Below are 22,537 nucleotides of genomic sequence, written 5' to 3' on the forward strand. Positions count from 1 at the left end.
TTTAAAAATAAATGAATGGGGAAATAAACCTAATTGAGAGAATTTGTTAAGGTATGAAAATGAAAAGAGATGGCAGGGAAAACTAAATATATTTGTTGTCTGCATTTTTACTAAACAATTGGTAAGGAAATTCTCATTCTCAGGTTGTCTCGTGAAGAAAACAATTACCCAAGTGGATAGCAAATCATTAGAATGAAATGTCATCTGACCCAAGGAACCTAAAGGTGAAATTGTGGAGCCTTTGACAAATTGTTTACCTGAAGTTTTGTTTTCAAATAGTGGTAGCTAAATATTGGCAGTAGCTTTTAGAGTGTAGTTTTTTCTGCCCTTCTCTGATGAATAGATACAATTGATTCGTTGTACAAATGGGTCCTTGTCAAATAACTGAAGGTAATTTTAAACTACTTGAGAGTATTTTCCTTTTCTCCATTTTTGTGAAAGCTATGAAAACTTCTTGAAGATTTAGCCCCATCCTAAATTAATGCACATTTGAATTATTGTGATTTCTTTTTCAAAAGCACAAATCAGTTCCCAACTATCTACTATTGTAGTAACTTGAAACCTGCAGAAATGGCTTCCTGCTTCAGGAAGCACCTCTCTGTCCTTTTTTAATCTCTACAGTCAGAGGTGACAGAGAGGCCTGAATCTCCCAGCCATCTTAAGGCATCACACCTCCTTAGCTTATGGCTCCAGAATCAGCAGAATTTGGGTCAAATTTGGGTAATTTGGATGAAAGATTTGAGTAACTTGTATTAACACATTTAACTTGGCTAGCAAAGGAAGTGGAACTGTGCAAGCTGAGGGTATTCTTCCAGCCCTTTGATACACCCCATAGTGGAGCTTTCGCTTTGCCCCTGTGAAAGCCATGGTAAAGAAGGGCAGAACGCTGCTGTGGCCTTGGCAGCCTGCTTACCTTCATCTCATTCCCTCCTCTTAGTTTCACTGCGGTTTGGTTCTCAGGCTTGGATATGTTTTGTTTATGCTTGCTTTTTCTGTGCTGATGTTGTTTTACAAAATTATCTAGTTTAGCCATCTATTTTATTTCTCTTTTCTTCCTCACTCCCCAGTTTCTTCAAAATTAATATTTTATATTCTACATACACAAATTCCAATTTGGAATTTTAAAAATAGAAATATTATAATAATGAAGACATTAAAAAACCCTTTGACAGACTATTAGGTCATTTCCAGATATGTTACTTAAAAACATTTTACATTTCAAAAAGATGATGTATGCACATGGTGAATTCAAGTTGTTCAAAAGGGTAAACATTGGAAAGCAAATCTTTCCACTCGTATTCCTCATTTCTTCTCTCTGGAGTCAACTGTCGATACTACTTTTATTCATTTCTATTTTATCCTTCCGGAGATAGTCTATGCATATACAAGCAGATAAATCTATTTTTATAAGATTTAAAATGTATGTTTTGGCACTCTGTGGGGTACGTTTTATATCTTTTGGAATTAGCTAGTGAGGCTGGCAGTGTTCGTACTTTATGAAGTATACTACTCTACGCTGTTTCTTTATGAAATAAGTATTGACCTTGCATACTTATTATACAAAAGGATCTATCTTATATGTTTCCCAGTGTTAGTGGTCAGACATGGCCTACTTTCTGTTTTCAGTTGTGTTGAGCTTCTTACTAATTTTGACCTAACCCGTTTATTGGGAACATGAAGTACAAATTGTGTACTTAACCTCAATAGTGGTTAAGGGTACTAAGGTGACTGGATGTTCTGTTCTGATTTTAATGTAATTGGCAAAAGTGTACTGAGCACCTTATCCTCCAACTCATACATTATTCTGACTTTTTCCAAGCACTTTACAAGAGTATATTATAGTCGGGATCTTGAGGCACAAACGAATTGAAATTTTCACAGGCCCACTTCACAACTTAGTAATGGAAGCAAGCAATATCACCAAAGATCCCTGGCTCTCTGGCTTTCAGCACCAATTCAGAACAGTTTTACAAATGCATTAGAACTCTGCCAACTATAGAGGTAGTCTGATGTAATTTGACACCCGTTATTTCCAAAATGTCATAGATTACCCTCCAACCCCCCAAAAACCTTTTAAAGGCTCTAGTGAAAGATCTTTTTCCATCCTGTATTTCCTCATTTTTCAATCTGTTAGGTTTTCAGCCTTTTTTCCCACCTACTGTTCCTCCTCAGACTGCCCCAACAGATTTTGAGTAGAGTTACATTACCAATCCATTTCACAATCTTGATGTTCTAATTCAAAACCTATGTATTAATGTGTGCCCATCTGCATTCCTGGAAAGCTAATCCAATAGTGTATCCTGGAAAATGACCAATGAAGGTGCTTGGTGGTGTTGCTTTTCAGTCAAAAAAAAAAAAAAGAAGTCTTAAAAAAATCCTATTTGGAAGAGTTCTTACAGCATGGGACCATGAGGAAAAGCTTTTAAGTTCCCATGTTTGCTTGCGTACTAGCATTTTAACTTGAATACATCTTTCCTACCATCCCTTGGTTTCTCTATATTTAAATTATATATAAGATTATTGCCCTTGAATTGTATAAGTTTGAGTTTAAGTGGTTCTGAAGCCTCCAGATGAAAGGTGCTGCTTAAACTCAGTGATATTATTTTGACAGTGACAGTTCACCCTCTCCACACACTTTTTACTCTTTTGAACTGCTGATTGTATGAAAGATAACAATGTAACTTCTTTGGCTTTTTTGTTAAAAACTTCTAAAAATTCTGTTGGCATTCTGCTTGAGACAGGTTTTTTTGATAATAGCTATGGTGCCTGTCACTAGTGGCATAGCACCTGCTCTGTGTTGTCTGCTGTTGGTGGTGAGGAGTTTACATTGAAAAAGAACTTTTCAACCTGAAGTTCCCAAAGCCCTAGCTGAACACAACACAGTTCAATTTTGACACACTCAGTGTTGGAATAGAGGGCAGCCGCTGTGGAGACACTTAACACTGTGTGGATAGAAAGAACAAAGTGTCTTGTACTAAAACAAACTCTATCTTTTAGCTTACAAATGGGAATCTTGAGCAAAGGGCAGCCCTCTATTTTCAAGGTCACTTTACTCATTATGATATTGATGCCATTTATCATGAAAATTTTTGTTCACTGGATGGGCATGTGCTCAGTGAGCATCTCCTGTGTTCTAGGCATTTGTAAATTGATTCCACAAAGTCCAGTAGATCATGGTCCTGGTAGTAATCTAGGAAATGAGCCAAGTTTAACAACCACTTTTATATTCATACTTTTTTCACATTCGTATTACAAACCTGAGAGGAAGGTTTAGACCATACATAAGTGAGAAAATTAAAGTAGGGAGAGATTAGATAATTAGCCTGTGGTTTACGCAGCTAGGGAAAGAGCTTAAATTTCCTATGTCCATGTGCTTTCTATTGTACTCCAACTTCCTCTTAGAATTAATATTTATATATTTTAGAACTTTACAATGGCCCTGTAATCCAACTAGTGCATTTGTATATTTTAGGGCTCTACAGCAACCCTGTAATCCAGGTAGTAGAGATGTTAATATCTTATTTTATAGTTGAAGACATTTGGGAGAACAGTGACTTGCCTGATGGCACAAAACTATTATGTAGTCAGAACTGGGTGGGGTGTAAACCTACCCTTCATCCTGAATTCTCTGCCCTTTCTTCTCAGCACCTGAGAGGCTAGCGATTTTAATACTCGGCAACATTTATCAAACCGTTATCATATATAATAAACTATGCCTGATGCTATGAATTGATACTGAAATAAATAGGATTACACAGTTCTGCCCCCCTTTATAATGTAATGGTAGAGATAGGATAATCACATAAGAAAAATACCTAATGTTCATTGTAATTAAACAATATAAGCAAAAGTAAACCAGTAACTATAGTGAAGTAAATATGTCACCACTAATGGGAAGCAATTTGAAGCATTATCTGGCTAATATCAAACAGCCTTCTGAGAAGCTTTTCAGTGCTTGTTCCTGCTAGTTTCTTCTAGGAAAAAGTATGGGTGGTGATTTTTCAGCCTCTTCAGGGCTACTGGCTTCTTCCTTGTAATCTATAACCATGTTTGAGTCTTTCCTATTTTAAGATATAAAATCTTGACAGTTGCCCGGATTCCCTACTCTTATCATCCCATCTTCCTTCTCCACTCCCAGCAAAACATCGCAAAATATTGGCTAAACACTCTACTGTCTGGTTGTTTTCTTTCTTTTTCTTCATGACTCTGTTTCCTCTGCCTGTCCCTTAAATACCAGTGACTATTGTCTTACTGTTCTTATTCATAACATTTTATATATCGTAATGGTGTCCAAATCTTCATCTTTAGCTCATTTTTCTCATTCAACTCCAGATTGTTTCCCTGGATATTCCACAGGCACTTCAAATTGAACACGTATAAAGTGGAATTCATCATTTTCTTCTGTAAAACTGGCTCTGTTCCTGCTTTCTTCTTAGTTAATGGTATCACCAGTCACCTGGTCACCTGAACTAGAAACCCTGGGAGTCATTTTTGACTTTACCTTCTCCCTCAGCCTCTGTAATTTCTGAATAGCTTGCTTTTTAACGTGATCGTGAATCTGCCTCTGCTTTCTATTTATTCTACCACTGAATCACTTCAAGCTCTCACGATCTCTCTGCTGTATTTTTGCAGTATCTTCCTAACTCTTCTCCCTGCCTTCAGTCTTGTTTCCCTCATATTCATCAGCTCCATGATTCTCAGGATGAGTTTTCCCTAAAAATTTGTTGTTGTATTCCCTTGCTTAAAACCTTTCAGTTTTTTCTGTTTCCTGTAGGATAACATTAAACCTCCTAATGTGGTATACGAGATCTCCTCTGAGGTTTCTAGTTAGATGCTCCTGACAATGTCTACCATTACCAGGCTGCTTTGGCAACATCAGATATTTTTTGCTTACTCATATATACCATAATACATTTTGACTACTGTTCCTTTTCTTATGATATCCCTTCTTCTCTGAGTACTCTATAGCCTGTATATCCTTCTCCCTACTGATTATTTTAGTAAAAAAGCCTGATACCTAATAGTTGAAATTACAGAGGTCAATTTTAGCTGCCTATATTTTGATTAATATTTAATAGGCATCATAGGCCAGCCCCTTAAGTAATGAGTTATCAGATTGTCAGAAGTTAGCATGTTGTTTAATGTTACCTGTTTTAATGTATGCATGAGTCCTTCTCAGTACTCATCTTCTCAGATGCTGGAATCATTCAATGTTTGGACCCTTAGCTGATGCTAAACAGAAAGGACTCTACCCAAACTCAGAACCAAAAGAGATGACATTTTGTATTATTTAGGATTAGGTCCAGTTATAGGTAACTAAAAAATTGAGAAGAACAGTGGCTTAAGCAAAATAGGTTATTTATCTGTCACTGAAATTTCCAGAGATATGTACCAGTATGGCAGCTCAGTTACATGAAGTCCTCAGGGATGCAGAGCCCTTTCAGCTCTTCGTCCCACTTTTCTTAGTGTATATTCCTTGGGTTCATTGTCTGGTGGCATCAGTTTTCTAGGCAACGGATGGAGGAAGAAACAAAGAAGGAGGGCAAATGGCACACTCTGGTCATCTTTTAAGGATGACTCCTAGAAGCTGCCACAGAATACTTGGTTTCTAGCCCATGAGCTAGAACTTAGCCAGCACTCATTCCCAAATACAGTTATCCAGTTAAAGGTTCTTTTACTATGGAAGAAGATAATGGATTTTGAGGGACAGATATTAAAGGATTCATCCAAACTATTTGGCCTGATGTTCAATCTGTACCTTCTTTTTCAGACCTTTCTTCAATTACTTATCCACATGAATCCTATGTACCAGCCAAAAGCCTTCTCATTGCCCTTGGTTGGAAGTGATCAACTGCTCTTCTAAATCTTGTAATACTTTTCAGGCCGGGCGCGGTGGCTCACGCTTGTAATCCCAGCACTTTGGGAGGCCGAGGCGGGCGGATCACGAGGTCAGGAGATCGAGACCACGGTGAAACCCTGTCTCTACTAAAAATACAAAAAAATTAGCCAGGCGTGGTGGCGGGCGCCTGTAGTCCCAGCTACTCGGAGAGGCTGAGGCAGGAGAATGGCGTGAACCCGGGAGGCGGAGCTTGCAGTGAGCCGAGATTGCGCCACTGCACTCCAGCCTGGGCAACAGAGCGAGACTCCATCTCAAAAAAAAAAAAAAAAAAAAAATACTAAATCTTGTAATACTTTTCATCTGTATTGCAGATATTTGCTCAACTGTTAATTGCTGTCATTTTTCTGTATATGTAGCTTCCCTAAATTGTAAGCTATCACCACAGTATACGTTTCCAGGGTCAGTAACTAAGTATCATATGTCTTGCAATGCCTAGTCTAGTACTTTATAAATAATTGGTTTTCAATAAATGATTCTTACATGTGTAAATACATAATTTGATGATTTCTTGGTTTCTTGTAGCATTTTAAGAAAGAAAGATGGATCAACCTAGTGGAAGAAGTTTCATGCAAGTATTATGTGAAAAATATAGTCCTGAAAATTTTCCTTATCGCCGTGGCCCGGGGATGGGAGTCCATGTCCCAGCCACACCTCAGGGCTCTCCTATGAAAGGTAAGAAAGTTGGGACCTAAAACACTTATTTAGTGGAGCTTACTTAGGATGTTAAATCACAGTGTTGCCTTGTTTGCAAATGATTTATTTTATTTTTAATTACAGTCAAATAGTCTTTCCCCCTTGTTATGATTTCAGTTTTCTAAAGAACGTAACAGGACTGGTTTTCCTCCAGATTGACTAAGAGATGTTTTAGTTGCATGTGTATGACAAGAATAATATTTGAGTGATAATATTTCAAATGCATATTCTTTTATGAAACATAGAGGGTACAAAACAGTACAGGACTGGCCTGTGCCCTCCAGGACCTCATAGCCTAATTGGTTTACAAGACATTCACATTTACAAAGGTAAATAAACACAAGACAATTTATATTGAGCCAAATGAATGGTATAGTGATTTGGAAAGAAATTTAAAAGATAATTAATATGATCAAGAAATGATTCAAAGCTGTGAGATTTTAACTAGTTCTTCAAGAATGTAGAATTTGATTAGAGATAACATTCTAGGAGACGGACTAGATGTGAGCAAAAATCTGTAACTAGAAATGTGCAAGGTATATTTTTGCTTGTCTTTTCGCTTAATGTTGCAATTAAGAGTTCTTGGAAGTAGTTTTTTGTAATTATGGGGAATTAATATTGAATCACTGTTTTAGTTCTTGCTTTCAAAGGTTACTGAGTGTTTGCTGTTTCTAAATACAATAATTTTATCTCTGTGTAACCTGAAATGGCAGAGAGAAGTGGATTTCTTATTTGGTAATTTTTTTTTTCAGGATCCATTCCCGTTCTGATAAATATGTTGCTGAAAGTAGCAAGTTGAAAACCATGTAATTTGAGGTCTCCATTAATAAAGTACTACCTTGATGAGTCCTTGTTTTATACCAAATGGCAAAAGAGTGGTTGCATTCTCATGTTTATCCTTTTTAGTAGAGATTGTAAGAGTAATTTTATTGACACATGTGTTTTTGAACCAGGCAGTAGTCAAAAAGTTGTTTCCTCGGTTTTACCAAATTCAATTAATAGTTTAAGACTCTGAAACACTTTCTTCCATTACAGTTATATTTTTAAAGAAGGCTAATTTTCATAAGGGACAAATTCTGTAGGGATATGAAATGGAGATAATTGATAGATGAGAGAGAGATGTAGAGTTCTGAATGGATCCACTTAAGTGAGGAAGAGTTCTTGAATGATATAAACTTAACAGAAGTGATTTAGTAGATTAATGGTTTGAGATGATTTTCAAAGGCACAGAAGATAAAGATACACATCAGATAGAGAGAAAAGAGCCATCCAGAATACTTTGGAACTAAATTTCAAAAAGAAAGAATTGAGGCCTGTAAGAAAGTACTGGTAGTCCACACATGAATTTCATGGATCTCTTGTTCAGATGATAAGATGATAGCATGGATGAGGGCTCTGTTGTTGGTAATTGACATGAACAATCCTGCTATGAGTTAAAGCCTAGAGGACTTTTTTTGGTGGTACTGGTGCAGTACTTCTGAGCTCCTCCTGGGCAATAACTGGCTGTCTCCTCTTAGGATTCAGTACCCTTTGGTCCTATTATATCCTGTATTTTCTAGATCCTTATGTAATTTCACAGTTTGATTTTTGTTTCTTGACAATTCCTGGGGGCTGAACATATGTAGACAAGAATTTGGCTGATATAGAAAATATTTTGTGTCTCCCATCATTCAGATCGCCTCAACCTCCCAAGTGTACTAGTGTTGAACAGCTGTGGAATAACCTGTGCAGGAGATGAAAAAGAAATTGCTGCCTTCTGTGCTCATGTGTCGGAACTAGATCTTTCTGACAACAAACTCGAAGACTGGCATGAGGTGAAGTTTTTATATTGCTACATTTTGGTGAAAAGCAGCAATAACCCTTGTGTCATTGTTTATGTTATTATATGTTCTGTTAAATTCTGTTCTCACTTGATGTCTATTTGACTTCTTGTTGTTTGTATATCTTATTGTCTGTATATCAGTATATCAAGATAAATGAGGCCTATAATCCCAGTGCTAAGGAGGCTGAGGCAGGAGGATCACTTGAGCCCAGGAATTCAAGACCAGTCTGGGCAACATAGCAAGAACCCATCTTTAATTTAAAAAAAAAAAAAAAAAAAAAAAAGGCAAATAACTGACTCTATCTATGGTGATTTTTCGCTAGCTTTGTTATTATTAATTTGTTTTTCATCAAGGTGAAAATCACTAAGGAAATTTAGGCATCAAGAGGTTGATTAGTCTTTGTCAGCTTAAACTGCTAACAGTGCATTAAATTTTCTACTGTTTCACTAATTTATACATCCTATGCTCATTCTCTACTTCTACTTCAATATTTATTACTGAAAATTGACATAAATTGTTGAAACTGAGAATATATATAAATATATTTATTCTTGTTATTGCAATTTATTCAAATATTTTACAGCTTTTCTTATATTATCAAATCCCTTGGGTAGTTTGACATAACTGATGTCTCGACCTCAGAGTAAGTATAAACTATACATATAGTTTGTAAAAGTACACAAATACAGTTTTGTAACATTCTCTTATTATTATATGTAACATTACCTACCTGCTTATAACATTACGTGATAGAAGCTACCCTGAAGAATAAGGTTAAAGTGTTCTTCATACTTGGTTCATTCTTCTGCCTTAATTTGGGCTCTTATTTTTTGATTTGACCTTAGGAAGACTTTCCTAATGGGTTTTCCTGGATCCGGCTTTATTCTGTTTCCACTAAGCTGTCTTCCATAGTGCTACCACAGACTCCTTGTAATACATGAAGCATGATTATGACACTGTCCTGCATAAAGGCCTACAGTTGCCTTTCTTTGCCTAGAAACTAAAGTCTGACTCTATAAGCGTGACCCTTCATCATATGGCCCTTTGCTATTTCTAGAACTTTTTCTCCCTCTTTAGCCATATACTTTTACTTGCAGCTCATGATAAACTCGAAATAAAAAGCTTCCTTGCTTTTATTCATTCTGAACCCACTGCTCTCTTTCTTCTCTTGTCTACCTGGCCACTTCCTATTTATCCTTCAAGACTTGGCCCAAGTTGCTATTCCTCTGTGAAATTTTCCCTGGCTGTCTCACAGACAGAGTCAGATTATCCCAGAGCACCTACACTATACCACTATGAAAGGATTTATCACAGTCTGGTATAATGACTTGCTTACTTGACAGTTTTCCTAATAGACTATGAGCTTATTCCAAGTGGAGATTTTTATCTTTTTTTTATCATAAGCCCAGCATACCAAGTAGTCAAATATTTGTTGAGTGCATTAATGATTAAATGATTATATCTTAAGGATTAATCAGTGCCTCTTGTTCCAACTTTTCCTGTGATCTTAAGAAATTCACTTAATCCTTTAGAGCTTTAGTTTGCTCATCCATAAGATAGGCTTGCCGATAAAATTAATCATTGAAACACTTAGTAGATATTGAATGCTACACAAATCCTAAGACAGATTTCTTGTTTAAGAAAAACCTATCCATAACCTAGTTTTGGTAAGCTTTTCTTACATTTATCTGTTTTATGCCCTTGTTTAATCTGGTAACTGTGTTCTTGGTTATATTTCCTACTTTTATTAGGATTTTAATCAAAATTCTTTGCAATGCATGTCACCTGTTTCTAAGTGATTGATTAACATACGCAAATTTATAGGGCTATTCTAAAAAATAATTTCTATTTGTGTATATATATATATTTATTTACTTATCTGAACAACTTGTATAGTTTACTGTTTAACCAATTACAGATTGTGCCTTCTTGGTCCTCTGAAACATTTAACTGCTACGCACGCTTTATCTGCACTTCAGATTTGTTTCTTTGGAAATACAAAATTTTACAAACGTTTTGTGCTTTGACCATGTATATAAGCTATTGCTAATTGGTGGGAACAGTTTAATAGTGATGTAGTTGCTACCTCAGGAGGAAGATGTATGTAATATGGATCAGTACACAGTGTATACACTAAGTAATTCAGCATTTTTCTCTGCTTAGACAAAGGTCTATGTTAAATTTTTCTCAAGCCACATTGACATATAGCCAGAGGGTCACATACTTATTTATACTGTATTTGTACTCAAGTTTGTATATTCCTAAGTGCTCTATAGTCTGTTTTCAGGCAGTTTTCAAGTAAATATTTGTTGCTGCTGCTTTCAGGTATCCATTTTCTGATTTATTTTTGTTTTCATCATTCCTTTATATTTCCTCTTTATCCTTAACTGTAGTTGATCCCAGTCTTCTAGAGAATATATCAGAACATAGAAAAGGGAGAAATATGGCAAAAGAATGTTGATTTTTAGGATTGCTTAAACTCTTGGCCAGGCTACAAATGCTTCATAGGTAGCCAGTTTTAGGACATTACATTTCAACCCCATTATAACCCATATATCTGATTACCAAAAAGATAATTTGTCCTTAGCCATTAACGGAATTTATTTTAGCCGGTATTGATAGGGCAATGTGGAACCAGTTGTATAATTTTTCCCTTAGTTTTTTGGATGACCAAGAATATTATAGGTTATGAGTAACTTCTTTTGTAGCTTAATTTGCTGGCTGCTATATATCCAGAGACTAAGATAAATATGGATGAGAAAAGTAATACTTCAGGGGAGGCAAAGATTTGTCTTCACCCTTCTAAAATTGGGCACCTATGTTTAAAAATAATGCATTTTTTTTTAGCTTTTGACTTGAATTTCTGGCTGAGTAGATCTTTGTCTGACCTTTCCCAAGGTACCTTTTTTTACTCCATTCCTTATCAAAACCATTTTATAAAAGAAATTAAACCTAGTGGTTGAGAGGAGGGAGGAAGTAGCCACTCAGGTAAGGTAGAGAATAGCTTAGGTACAGATGACAGATTGTTATCTTAAAACCCTTTTCCCATTTTTCTTAAATCTTCAGTTTCTTCCTTTTTGGAAGCCAAAGTAAAGGATCCCCTATTACATCACAGAATTGTAGAAACCTAAAATGTGATCTGAGTTCATCTCCATGTTTCTGCACATGAGCATACTCATTCCAGTTGGAGGAGCCTTTTTTATTTTTAGAATTTAAAAAAGAGAAGTCAATATACTGCCCTAGAAACTCATGGAATGTTTGTCGGCTTTTGGTACTGGGAAGTTTTTCTGTCATAAGTAAATTTATCTGTGTAATGAATATTATGTCTTCCTGAGTCTTATCAATTTGAGGTTACTCAAAAAAACCTTTTTTATTTCATCCCTTTAAAGAAAATACTCATTTATTTCTAACATTTGTTATTTTTCCTGCTTGAATGATTAAATTCTAGTCCAGTTTTATCTTTTAGGATATTCTAGGGTTAACAAGTCATTCTGAATATTAATTTTCGCTGTACAGTAATGCTGATGCAGACTGTGATGATTATATCATATATCTGCTAGCCTTGGGAAATCTCCCAGAAATTGTTTCAAAACCCTTAAATTATCTATTTTTTAAAGTGTTTTCCTCTTTATTATAAAAATAAAATATGAATGGTAGAGGTTAGCAAAGGGTTTATGTTTTGTTTTTATTTAACTGGGGTTGTCCTATAATTAAGTTATTCTTCGTGCTTTAGTTGGAGCATAATTCCTGTCCCCCTCCCACCCTCACAAAGAGGTTAAGTATAGCTGGTAAGCATCTTCTGTATGAAAGTTCTTCGTATCAGTATTCAGTCATAGAATGCAGTACAGATTGGTTCCTGCATAAACTATTTAGCTGTGTTTTGGTCACAGACTAAGCTCCAAATACTAGCCATATATTGCACAAATGTTTGGTACCATTTGATCGCAAAAGGGATCAAGCAAGAGAATATGTGCACACTGGTATAAATTCCTTACACTTTAAACGGAAGCCTAGTGTATTTTCTCTAAAAGGCAGCTCATTTCTTCATTTGTAAAATGAGGATAAAAATGGTACCCACTTCATAGGGTTAGTGTGTGGAATAAGTGAAATAGTGAATGCAGGGAACCTTTTCTTCTCACCCACTCTTCTGAAACTTCTTGGAATTAATCTACTTCTCACTGATTTTAGAGCTGCTGAACTGAATGTTTACACAGTAGGTCTGATGTAAAAGTACAGGTTACTTTTTATTTCTACCCATGGTTCTCCCTCCTGGATACTCTTTTGGCATTACTTCTGGAGCTCTGAAAAGAAAGATATTCAGGTTGCAACCCTGAAGCTTGTCCAACCTATGAAGCTTCTGATTCAGTAATTATGGTGGAACCTTGGAATCAGCATATTTTAAATTCTGTCAGTGATTCTGATGGGTAGCCAAGGTTGAGATAATGGTTCATATTATGCTTATGTTCATAATAGTTACATTTATTAAATGATCTTGTGCCATTAAGTTATTCAATAAATAAGTGTTCACTGTGCAGTAGTGAAGTAGGTAAGTACTGTATCTGCTTTTATAGAGCTTACATGCCATTGGGGGGTACGTAGGGAAACAGGTTTCAAAAAAATGTGTCACTTGCTATGCTAAGCACTTTACTGTGTATCTCATTTAATCCTACCAGCAGATGGGAACTATTTTCCCTATTTTACAAATGAGGAAACTGAGATTTGGAAAGATTAAGTCACTTGTCTGAAATCACACAGCTAGGAAGTGTTGGAACCTTGTTTGAACCCAGGTTTTTTGACTCTAAAACTAATCCTAACTACTCTTTTCTCTTTTTCTTATAACTTTTACTTACCACATTGCCTGGTTGTTTGATGCTTAATACATTTGCTGGACATCTAGCATTTATTTCATACTTGTTTAAGCTGATCCTTCTCGCAGATTGTACCAACTAGTCTTCAGTTTTCTTTATTCATTTTTTCTGCTTATATTTGGTATATTGGAAAGAAAAGTAGCTCTGAGTTTTAAATCCCAGACGTGACCTTTGTAACTGTAAGGCCTTAGTGAAATTATTTAACATTTCTGAGCCTCAGATTCCTCATTTATTAAAATGAAAGTAGTAGTATCTTGCAAGTTGTTTTGAGAATTTAATGACTAAACTATATCAGAGAGACTAGTACCATGCAGACCAAATAGCTAAGGTCAATAATGCTCATTTTCTTTTTTTCCTTTTTGTCTACCAAGTTGCTAGCTAAATTGTTGATAATCTTGTTTTCCCTTTGATTATATCGTTATGGATTTTTTTTTTGTTTTTAAGTAAACATATGTTAAAGTTTGGTTTATCTTTGAACCAAATTGAAACTGTTTTCTAAATGATTGTGATAATGCAGTCAAATTTAACACGTGAATTGTTACCAGGTGAATTTTAACCTTTAATTAGCCTTAATATTTTGCTAAGAATGAGGGGAAGGAGATATTCAAAGAGAATTATATGAGCTAATCTCAACTCTTTAAGAAATGTCATCAAAACTATCTTTTCTCCACTTATCAAAGAGAACGTCACACAGAGCAGAATCAGAAACCTTTCTAAAGGCGACATAGGAAATCTTCCTTTTTACCATTAAGTTCTGTTATGTACCAGTCAGTTATGCCACTATTTCATTGAAAGATTTAATTATTTGCCAAGGTTTGTTGAAATCACTTATGTCCCTCTGTGAGTACCGTCACTAAATAGGACTCCTTGATGTAAATGGCCCTTTGCCTGGAGACCTGCTGCCCTAGGCTTTCTTGAGCATGATTGCTATTTAACAGCTCTGATTACTGCCTGATAATGCTTTTCTTTTTTTCTCCTTAGGTCAGTAAAATTGTGTCAAATGTTCCTCAGTTGGAGTTTCTAAACCTGAGTTCCAACCCTCTGAATTTGTCGGTTTTAGAAAGAACATGTGCTGGGTCCTTCTCTGGGGTTCGCAAACTTGTCCTCAACAACAGCAAAGCTTCTTGGGAGACAGTCCACACGATACTACAGGAGTTACCAGAGTAAGCCCAGAGAGCATGAGGGCGAGGGAGTTATGTTGCCATCTGTGTTAGTACGTAGGATTACTGCTGATCTCCCACCCAAGAAATACTAGAACTGCAGATTGAGTGGAGAAAGAGGTTAGAAAAACGAAGTTATTGGAATGAGAATGTGAGGGTAATCTATTAGCATTTCCAGTGGAATACATGTTCAGTGTTGAGTAGCACCAAGACATGGGATATGTCATCTCTGGGCTAGAAAATACCCCTGAGAAGCACTTATCACTCTAAATCAACTCAGCCTTACTCTATTTTAATCTTCTGATATGAGAATTGAGCCTCAACCCTTTTCTTTGGGAGGAAAAGTCATAGTATCACTAAAATGTGTTAACATTCAGATGATTAAGTGCCTAGCTGATCTGATGGGAAAATTGACCTAGTATTATTTTCAATAAATTAAGAAAGAAATTTTATTTTTGTCAATTAAAACATGCTTTATTATGTTTCGTTTGTCCCTCTTTGTATTTACATGTAAGTGTGCAAAGGAAATTTAAAGAGGCTATAGTTTCTTTGTCTAAATATGGAAATTCTCAAAGCCCTTTAGAATCTTGTCCATCTTAATGTCACACTCTTCATCTTATTCCGTCTTAATTTCACACTCTCACTCTAATGAGATTGGTTTCCTCACTGCACCCAACACCCAGCATGGCACAGAATGAGCTTTTAAGTGCTAGTTTCACTACTAACCATATGACCTTTGATAAGCTACGTAACTTCTTTGAGCTCAGTTTCCTTGTCTGTAAAATGGGCGTAATTGCATTTACCTGCAGAAGTAGAACTAAAATCTATAATACACCTGGCATAGGGTCTGACACAGGGTAGGGATTCAATAAATGATAGTTATTATTTCTGCTTCTAAACATTTGTTCATGTTGTTTCTGGAATTTTCTTCTATCTCCTCTCAACTTATGGAAGTCCTCCCCTCCTTCAAGGCCATGCATTCTTCCTGGTTATTCTAACTATAATTTTAATTTCATTCTTATGTGAATGACTATTATACTTACAGTTAGTACTGCTTAATTTAGTACTTAATTGTTTAAGCACAAAAGTAATTTCGCACCACCTTATATCATTCTTTGCTATTTCAGTGTGTACTTTAGGTTTTGTCTTCCCAGCTATATTTTGAACTTCAGGAAGACATCTTGGTATTTTCTCCACAATTCCTAGCAGACTCTCACATATAGTAGGCACTTACTTATTTATTGAATGAATGAAAATAGGTGTAAAGTAGAAAGTAAACTGCTTTAAACAATGAAATATTTCCTTTTTTCTCTGCAGTTTGGAGGAGCTCTTCCTGTGCCTTAATGACTATGAAACAGTGTCTTGTCCTTCTATTTGCTGTCATTCTCTTAAGCTACTACATATAACAGACAATAACCTCCAAGACTGGACTGAAATACGAAAGTTAGGAGTTATGTTTCCTTCACTGGATACCCTCGTCCTGGCCAACAATCATTTGAATGCTATTGAGGAGCCTGATGATTCATTGGCCAGGTTGTTTCCTAATCTTCGATCCATCAGCCTCCACAAGTCAGGTGAGGTTCAGGCTTGTTCTTATTCTACATGCAAATTAACCTGAGCATATGCATGAAATACAATGAAAGTATATTTCTTTCAGTCACAGTTTTATCTTTTTTAGAGTGAATTTTCTATATGACATGCAGATGCCTATGATTGGCTAAATTTAAGACACTCATTTTCATAAATGATCTGATAAATATTAAGTGGCATAGCATTACATTGACAATTTATATTTTATACATTAGAGGGGTCATGCTATGAAAAAAGTGAAATGAAATTGATGCACTGGATATTAAAAGACACAGTAAAAATAGTACAAAGAATTACAAAATAGATCATTTTATCTGGACTTAGTTTAAGAAATCCCAACCTGCTGTCTTTTCAAATGCTGACTTTTTTAGTATCTGTATGTAATTGATTGTCAGTTTATTGCCATTCGATCCTGTGTATCACAGGAATGAATATATTTAGCTTCTTTTTTATTGATAAACTTTATTTTTTAGAACAGTTTAAGGTTTACATTAAAATTCAACAGAGAGTACAGAGAGTTTTCATATACTCCTTGTTCCCACATATATACAACTTCCCCCACTATCGGTGTCCCATAGCAAAATGGTACATTTGTACCATTTCAGTCAATGAACCTATGTTGACTTACTGTTATCACTCAAGTCCATAATTTACCTCAGGGTTCACTATTGGTGTTGTAAATTCTATGGATTTTCACAAATGTGTAGTGACATGTATCCACCATTGTAGTAACATTCAGAATAGTTTCCCTACCCTAAAAATCCTCTGTGCTCCACCTATTTACCCCCTCCAATCCCGGCAACCACTCATCTTTTTACTATCTGCATAGTTTTGCCTTTTCCAGAATGTCATCTAGTTGGAATCATACAGTGTGTAACCTTCTCAGATTAGCTTCTTTCACTTAGGAATATGCCTGTAAGTCCTCTATGCCTTTTCATGGCTTGATAGCTCATTTCTTTTTAGTGCTGAATACTATTCCATTTTCTGAATGTACTACAGTTTATTTTATCTACTCACCTACTTACTGAAGGACATCTTGGTTGCTTCTAAGTTTGGGCAGTTATGAATAAAGCTGCTGTAAACATCTGTATGCAAATTTTTGTGTGGACATGAGTTTTCAGTTCATTTAGGTAAATACTAAGGAGCATGACTGCTGGATCGTGTGGTAAGATTATGATTAGTTTTATAAGAAACCGTCAAACTGTCTTCCAAAGTGGCTATATCATTTTGCATTCCCACCAGCAGTTCAAGAGTTCCTCTTGCTCTACATCCTTACCAGAGTTTGATGTTCTCAGTGTTTTGGATTTTGACTATTCTAATAGGTATATTGGGGTATCTTGTTTTAATCTGCAATTCTCTAATGATGTATGATATTGAACATCTTTTCGTATGCTTGTTTGCTATCGGTATGTCTTCTTTGGTGAGGTGTCTGTTCAGGTCTGTGGCCCGTTTTGTAGCCAGATTGTTTTTTATTCCTTATTATTAAGTTTTAAGGATTCTTTGTATATTTTGAATAACAGTTCTTTATGAGATATGTCTTCTGCAAATACATTCTCCCAGTCTGTGACTTTTTTTCTCATTCTCTTGATGTTGTCTTTTAGCTTATTTCTGAAAACACCTACATAATTAGAAATAACTCTAACCTACAACTGAAAAAACATAAACTTAGTTTAATTTACCATAGAGGTTTTAAAAGTGGGAAATAAGTTGTAAAATCCAGTGTTTTGCATAAGGAAGCTGTTTATTTCACCTTGACACCCCTTGAGCTAACTGTTCTTCCTCCTTGATGGAAATGCCATTCTAAGGGATGAGGATAGTTGTGACTTGGGATAGTTATACACCGGAGACCTCATAAATTGTTCCTGTCTTTACCCTTGCTGAAGGTTGATAAAAATAGGATGAGACTATGTTGTTCTATGAAATAGAGTTGATGCATTGTAAAATTGACCAGCTTCATTATTATAGAAAAATTTTTCCTTTGTAGAAGACCTACCTGACTTAGAAGTCAAGTATTGACTTGGAGAATACATTTTCTCATAGCTATAAGAAGAGTTTCATTTTAGGAATAAAAATCTTAATTTGTTACATATTCTCCTTACTCAAAGGCTCAGGTTTTTTGTTTTTGTTTGTTTTAAATTTTAGATCTGTCTCTCCTGTCACCAAATTGATAATACAGTCATCCCTCCATATTCATGGACTCTTCATCTATGCATTCAACCAACTGCAGATTGAAAATACATGGGGAAGAAGGGTAGTTGTGTCTGCACTGAACATGCACAGACTTTTATTCTTGTCATTATTCCCTAAACAATACAATATCACAATTATTTACATTGTATTAGCTATTAAAAGTAACCTAGAGATAAAGTATACAGGAGGGTTTGTGTAAGTTATATGCAAATGCTATACTACTTTATATAAGGGACTTGAGCATCTGTGGATTTTGGTATCTGTAGGAGGTCCTGGAACCAGTCCCCCACGGATACGAGGGACAGCTGTATTTAGTTTCTGGTTCTGTTGACCTGGCCTCATTTTAGAATTTTTCAGGTAAAAATTTGAGTATGTTAGTATCAACTCTGATCAATAGTTTTATTCCATGAGTCTATATTTGAGTGAAATGAGTTGGTCACATAGCTTTCTTTAAATTACGTAATCATGGCATACATCCTGCTTATTGATGAAACTACCAGTGACCCCTCTTTATAAGTCCATTTTGGTAGAAAATGAGTAGATGAGAGGATGTTAGACAATAACACTCTCTTTCTTAACCCCTGGATCACAGAGGTAGGAGATGCTATGGGGAAGTTTTTGTGGTTTTAACTATGTTCTACTCTTGCCTTGGATAAAGAAAACTTTCAAACCGTTTAGTTTATGATCATTTTAACATTTCAGAAGTTATTAATTGAGCTAATATTTTTGCTATGTTTCTCTTCTTATTTGTGTGCATCTCTGGATTTACTTAAACAATATATTCTCAAATTAGGTTTGCAGTCCTGGGAAGACATTGATAAGCTAAATTCATTTCCCAAACTGGAAGAAGTGAGATTGTTAGGAATTCCTCTTCTGCAGCCATATACCACCGAGGAGCGAAGGAAATTGGTAATAGCCAGGTCTGTTGTCCTGATTGTTTTGCTTTGTTTTTGTGAGGCCTTGTTGTTTCATTAAAGGAATAATGCGCTGTTTAGTGGGAGTGCACTATGAAATTATTCATCCTTTGAGTAGACTGTGCTTGAAGGAGCTGCCTCTGTAGCTCCAAATCCTGGATGAAAAGGAATGCGAGCAATATGATGAGGAAAACATGAGATGTAACTGGGCTGCTGACACCACTGAAAAATTTTTCTACAAATCTGTTTTTATGCTTTTCAATACTTAGAATATTTGAAGTCCTGTTTTGGGTCACAAAGTAAAAGTATGTAGCGTAGGGAATCATTTCTATTCTTATTTTCTCTCTTAACATGTTGATCATTTAGATTGTAAATTCCTGAAACTTGGGCTATTTCATTAGTGGAAAACTTAAGAGGGCAGCATCTGCATTTTCTTCTTGAATGTAGATTGACTTAAATATGACCACAATTATTATCTTCTGTCTGGCTCCCCTTGCCTTTTGTGTCTCAGCCTCTGCCTCCACATACTCGGGAATTTCCCATGAGTATTTATTTTTGTATGAACCTTTAGCAGGAATAAGATTTGGGCTAAAATGCAAGGGCCATAGAGCTTTGCTTTTTTTCTCTTTGTTTACTGTACATAGTAGTTTTAAAAGGGGAACTGTAGGCTTTAAGGTTCTCTAAAGAAGAGTGGTTCTTTAAACAGGTTGTTGATGTTTGTGACAAGCTAGTGCTTAGCAGACCCTTACTGCTTTGCAGTTGTTAACGTACACATTAATACCTTTCTGAAGAAATAAATGTGAGCATACTTTTCTTTGAAGAATACGCCTTGCAGTAGGTCTTGTGCTTTATTTTCTTTACACAATTCTTTTGCAAATATAATAAGTTAATTCTTGAATTATATAACCCAGTTTTACTGACTACTCTCTAGACTGGGCTGTTTAATATGGTAGCCATTAGCTGTCTTTGGCTATGAGTACTTGAAATATGTTTTGTCTGAATTGAAATGTGCTATAAGGGTAAAATAAATACTGGATTTCAAATATTTTATATGACTAACAATGTAAATTAGCTCATTTAAAAATATTGATTACATGTTGAAATGATATATTCTGGATACATTGGGTTAAGTGAAATATATTATTAAAATTAATTTCATGTGTTTAATTTTTATTTTTTAAAAATGCAGCCATTAAATAATTTAAAATTACATATGTGGCTTCATTATATTAATAGAAGTTGGACAGTGCTGCCTAGAATCTTGTTGTGAAAGGGGAGGTATGATTATGAAAGTTCAGTGTCACATGAAAGTGAAACTCAATTTTTTTTGTCCTTTCAGTTTAGACCACTTTAGTTCATGTCATTAGTTGTATACAAATGGAACTACATCAAATGTGTCGTTTCAAGAAAATAAGACTGGGCCACAAGCCAATTAGTTTCTTTCTAAAGCTAAATATATTAGTATCTTAAAAAATGTCTTTATTTTGGTTTTAACTTATAGATTGCCATCAGTTTCCAAACTTAATGGCAGCGTTGTTACTGATGGTGAACGAGAAGATTCTGAGAGGTTTTTTATTCGTTACTATGTGGATGTTCCACAGGAAGAAGTGCCATTCAGGTAAAAAATTCCCCATTGGCCAAACACTTTAGAGGGTGGTAATGCCAGTTAAGAACTCTTGTGTTACAGCAAAATCTAATCATTTGTTATTGGACCCTTCTTAGAGAACTTTGTTAATACGTTAAAAAAAAGGAAGAAACACAAGAGCAAACCTATTTTATCTCATTTTCCACAGTATATTTCTTTTAGCTTTGCACATGTATTAACACATGGATTAAGAATGATTGGGTAAGTATTTGACAATTCCAGTAGTTCCTGCTGCATACTCCATATCATTGATTCCTTTTTGATCTTTTTCTTTGGGGTACATATTTACCTACCCCCCAAATTAGTCTGTTCATTCATGTGGATCTACTTTTAGGATATACTAAGTTCTCCGGTTAGGAAGATTTGGCAAATGTGCAGTAAGTTCACAGAATATGAATATGAGAAAAGGACTGGAAAATAGACTCTTGAGGAAATACTAAAGGAATTAGGATGGTGAATATAAAGAGAAATGCTGAGGGCTAAATTAGTAATTAGCTTTAAGTATATGAAGAGTTAATAAATATTGTCTAGTGAGGAACTAACTTTAATTCTGTAAATGTAAAAGGAAATGTAGCAGGTATGATATAGGCAAACATACAAGAAAAAAAAAATACCCCCCAAAACAGGTTTCTGGGAATACCCATTTGACTGGAGGAATTTTAGACAAACAGCCTGAATGTGAGTCACATTAGTTGTTCTTTTGGTTACAGAATGCCTGTGGCTTTAATTCATTCTGTGATTCTAATTCATTCTTATTGAATGTGTCTATTTTTCCCCCAAAGTTCTCTACTGTTTGTAGATTTTAAGGGGGTTAACATTCTATAAGTCTCAATCAGTGTCGTATAACAAGACTTTGTGGTATTATTAGTAGTGTTTTAAAGCCTAAGCATTTAAGAATATTAGACAAATTAAGTGAGATTTTTAAGATAACTTTTTAAAACTATCTGAGAACAACTACGTAGGGGAAAATAGATACTGCTTTATCATTTAACACAATCTAGGTATATTAGGTTAAACCAGATGAAATTTTTTTTAGGTTAAAAAATGCTATGGTATCTATGGTTTCATTTGGTTTAATCTAACATATTAATGGATTTGTTAGATTAATAAATATTATAGCTTTGAGCATAAGTCTGTCATCAGAGTTTATTTAACTTCCAGTCTACTACAAAAGGTTTTTTGTATATAGACAGACACACACATACACATATATATATACATGTACATACATACATATATATGTCCATACAGTCATCCATTGCTTAATGATAGGGACATGTTCTGAGAAATTTATCGTTAGGTGATTTTATGTTGCAAACATCATAGAGTATACTTACCCAAACCTAGGTGTTATAGCCTACTACACACCTAGGCTATATGGTACAGCCTATTACTGCTAGGCTATAAACCTGTACAGCATGTGACTATAATGAATATTGTAACACAATGGTAAATATTTGTGTATCTAAATACATCTAAACATAGAACAGGTACAGTGACGATATGGTATAAAAGATAAAAACTGCTATACCTGTCTAGGGTACTTACCATGAAGATCTTGCAGGACTGGAGTTTGCTGTGGAAGAGTCAGTGAGTGAGTGGTGAGTGAATGTGGAGGCCTAGGACATTACTGTACACTACTATAGACTTTATCAACACTGTACACTTAGGCTATACTACATTTATACAATTTTTTTTCTTTCTTTAATAGTAAATCAACCTTAGCTTAGTTTAACTTTTTTACTTTATAAGCTT

The 22,537-nt window shown here is 35.2% G+C and overlaps 1 protein-coding gene across 6 annotated transcripts in view; it reads left to right on the plus strand.

Annotated features, from left to right (window-relative positions):
- The window catches only part of LOC116477078 (tubulin-specific chaperone cofactor E-like protein), a 171,086-nt gene that overhangs the window by 15,696 nt on the left and 132,853 nt on the right, over positions 1-22,537 (plus strand). For all 6 annotated transcript variants that reach the window (XM_032167736.2, XM_058446324.1, XM_032167732.3 and 3 more), the window contains 6 exons: positions 6,422-6,571; positions 8,267-8,406; positions 14,265-14,446; positions 15,761-16,017; positions 19,017-19,143; positions 20,639-20,755. In XM_032167736.2, coding sequence (XP_032023627.2) covers positions 6,439-6,571; positions 8,267-8,406; positions 14,265-14,446; positions 15,761-16,017; positions 19,017-19,143; positions 20,639-20,755 — 956 coding nt within the window. In that variant the 5' untranslated portion in view covers positions 6,422-6,438. The remainder of the gene's footprint in view (positions 1-6,421; positions 6,572-8,266; positions 8,407-14,264; positions 14,447-15,760; positions 16,018-19,016; positions 19,144-20,638; positions 20,756-22,537) is intronic.

Source organism: Hylobates moloch, unplaced genomic scaffold (assembly GCF_009828535.3).
Source record: "Hylobates moloch isolate HMO894 unplaced genomic scaffold, HMol_V3 SCAFFOLD_11, whole genome shotgun sequence".
NCBI lineage: Eukaryota > Metazoa > Chordata > Mammalia > Primates > Hylobatidae > Hylobates > Hylobates moloch.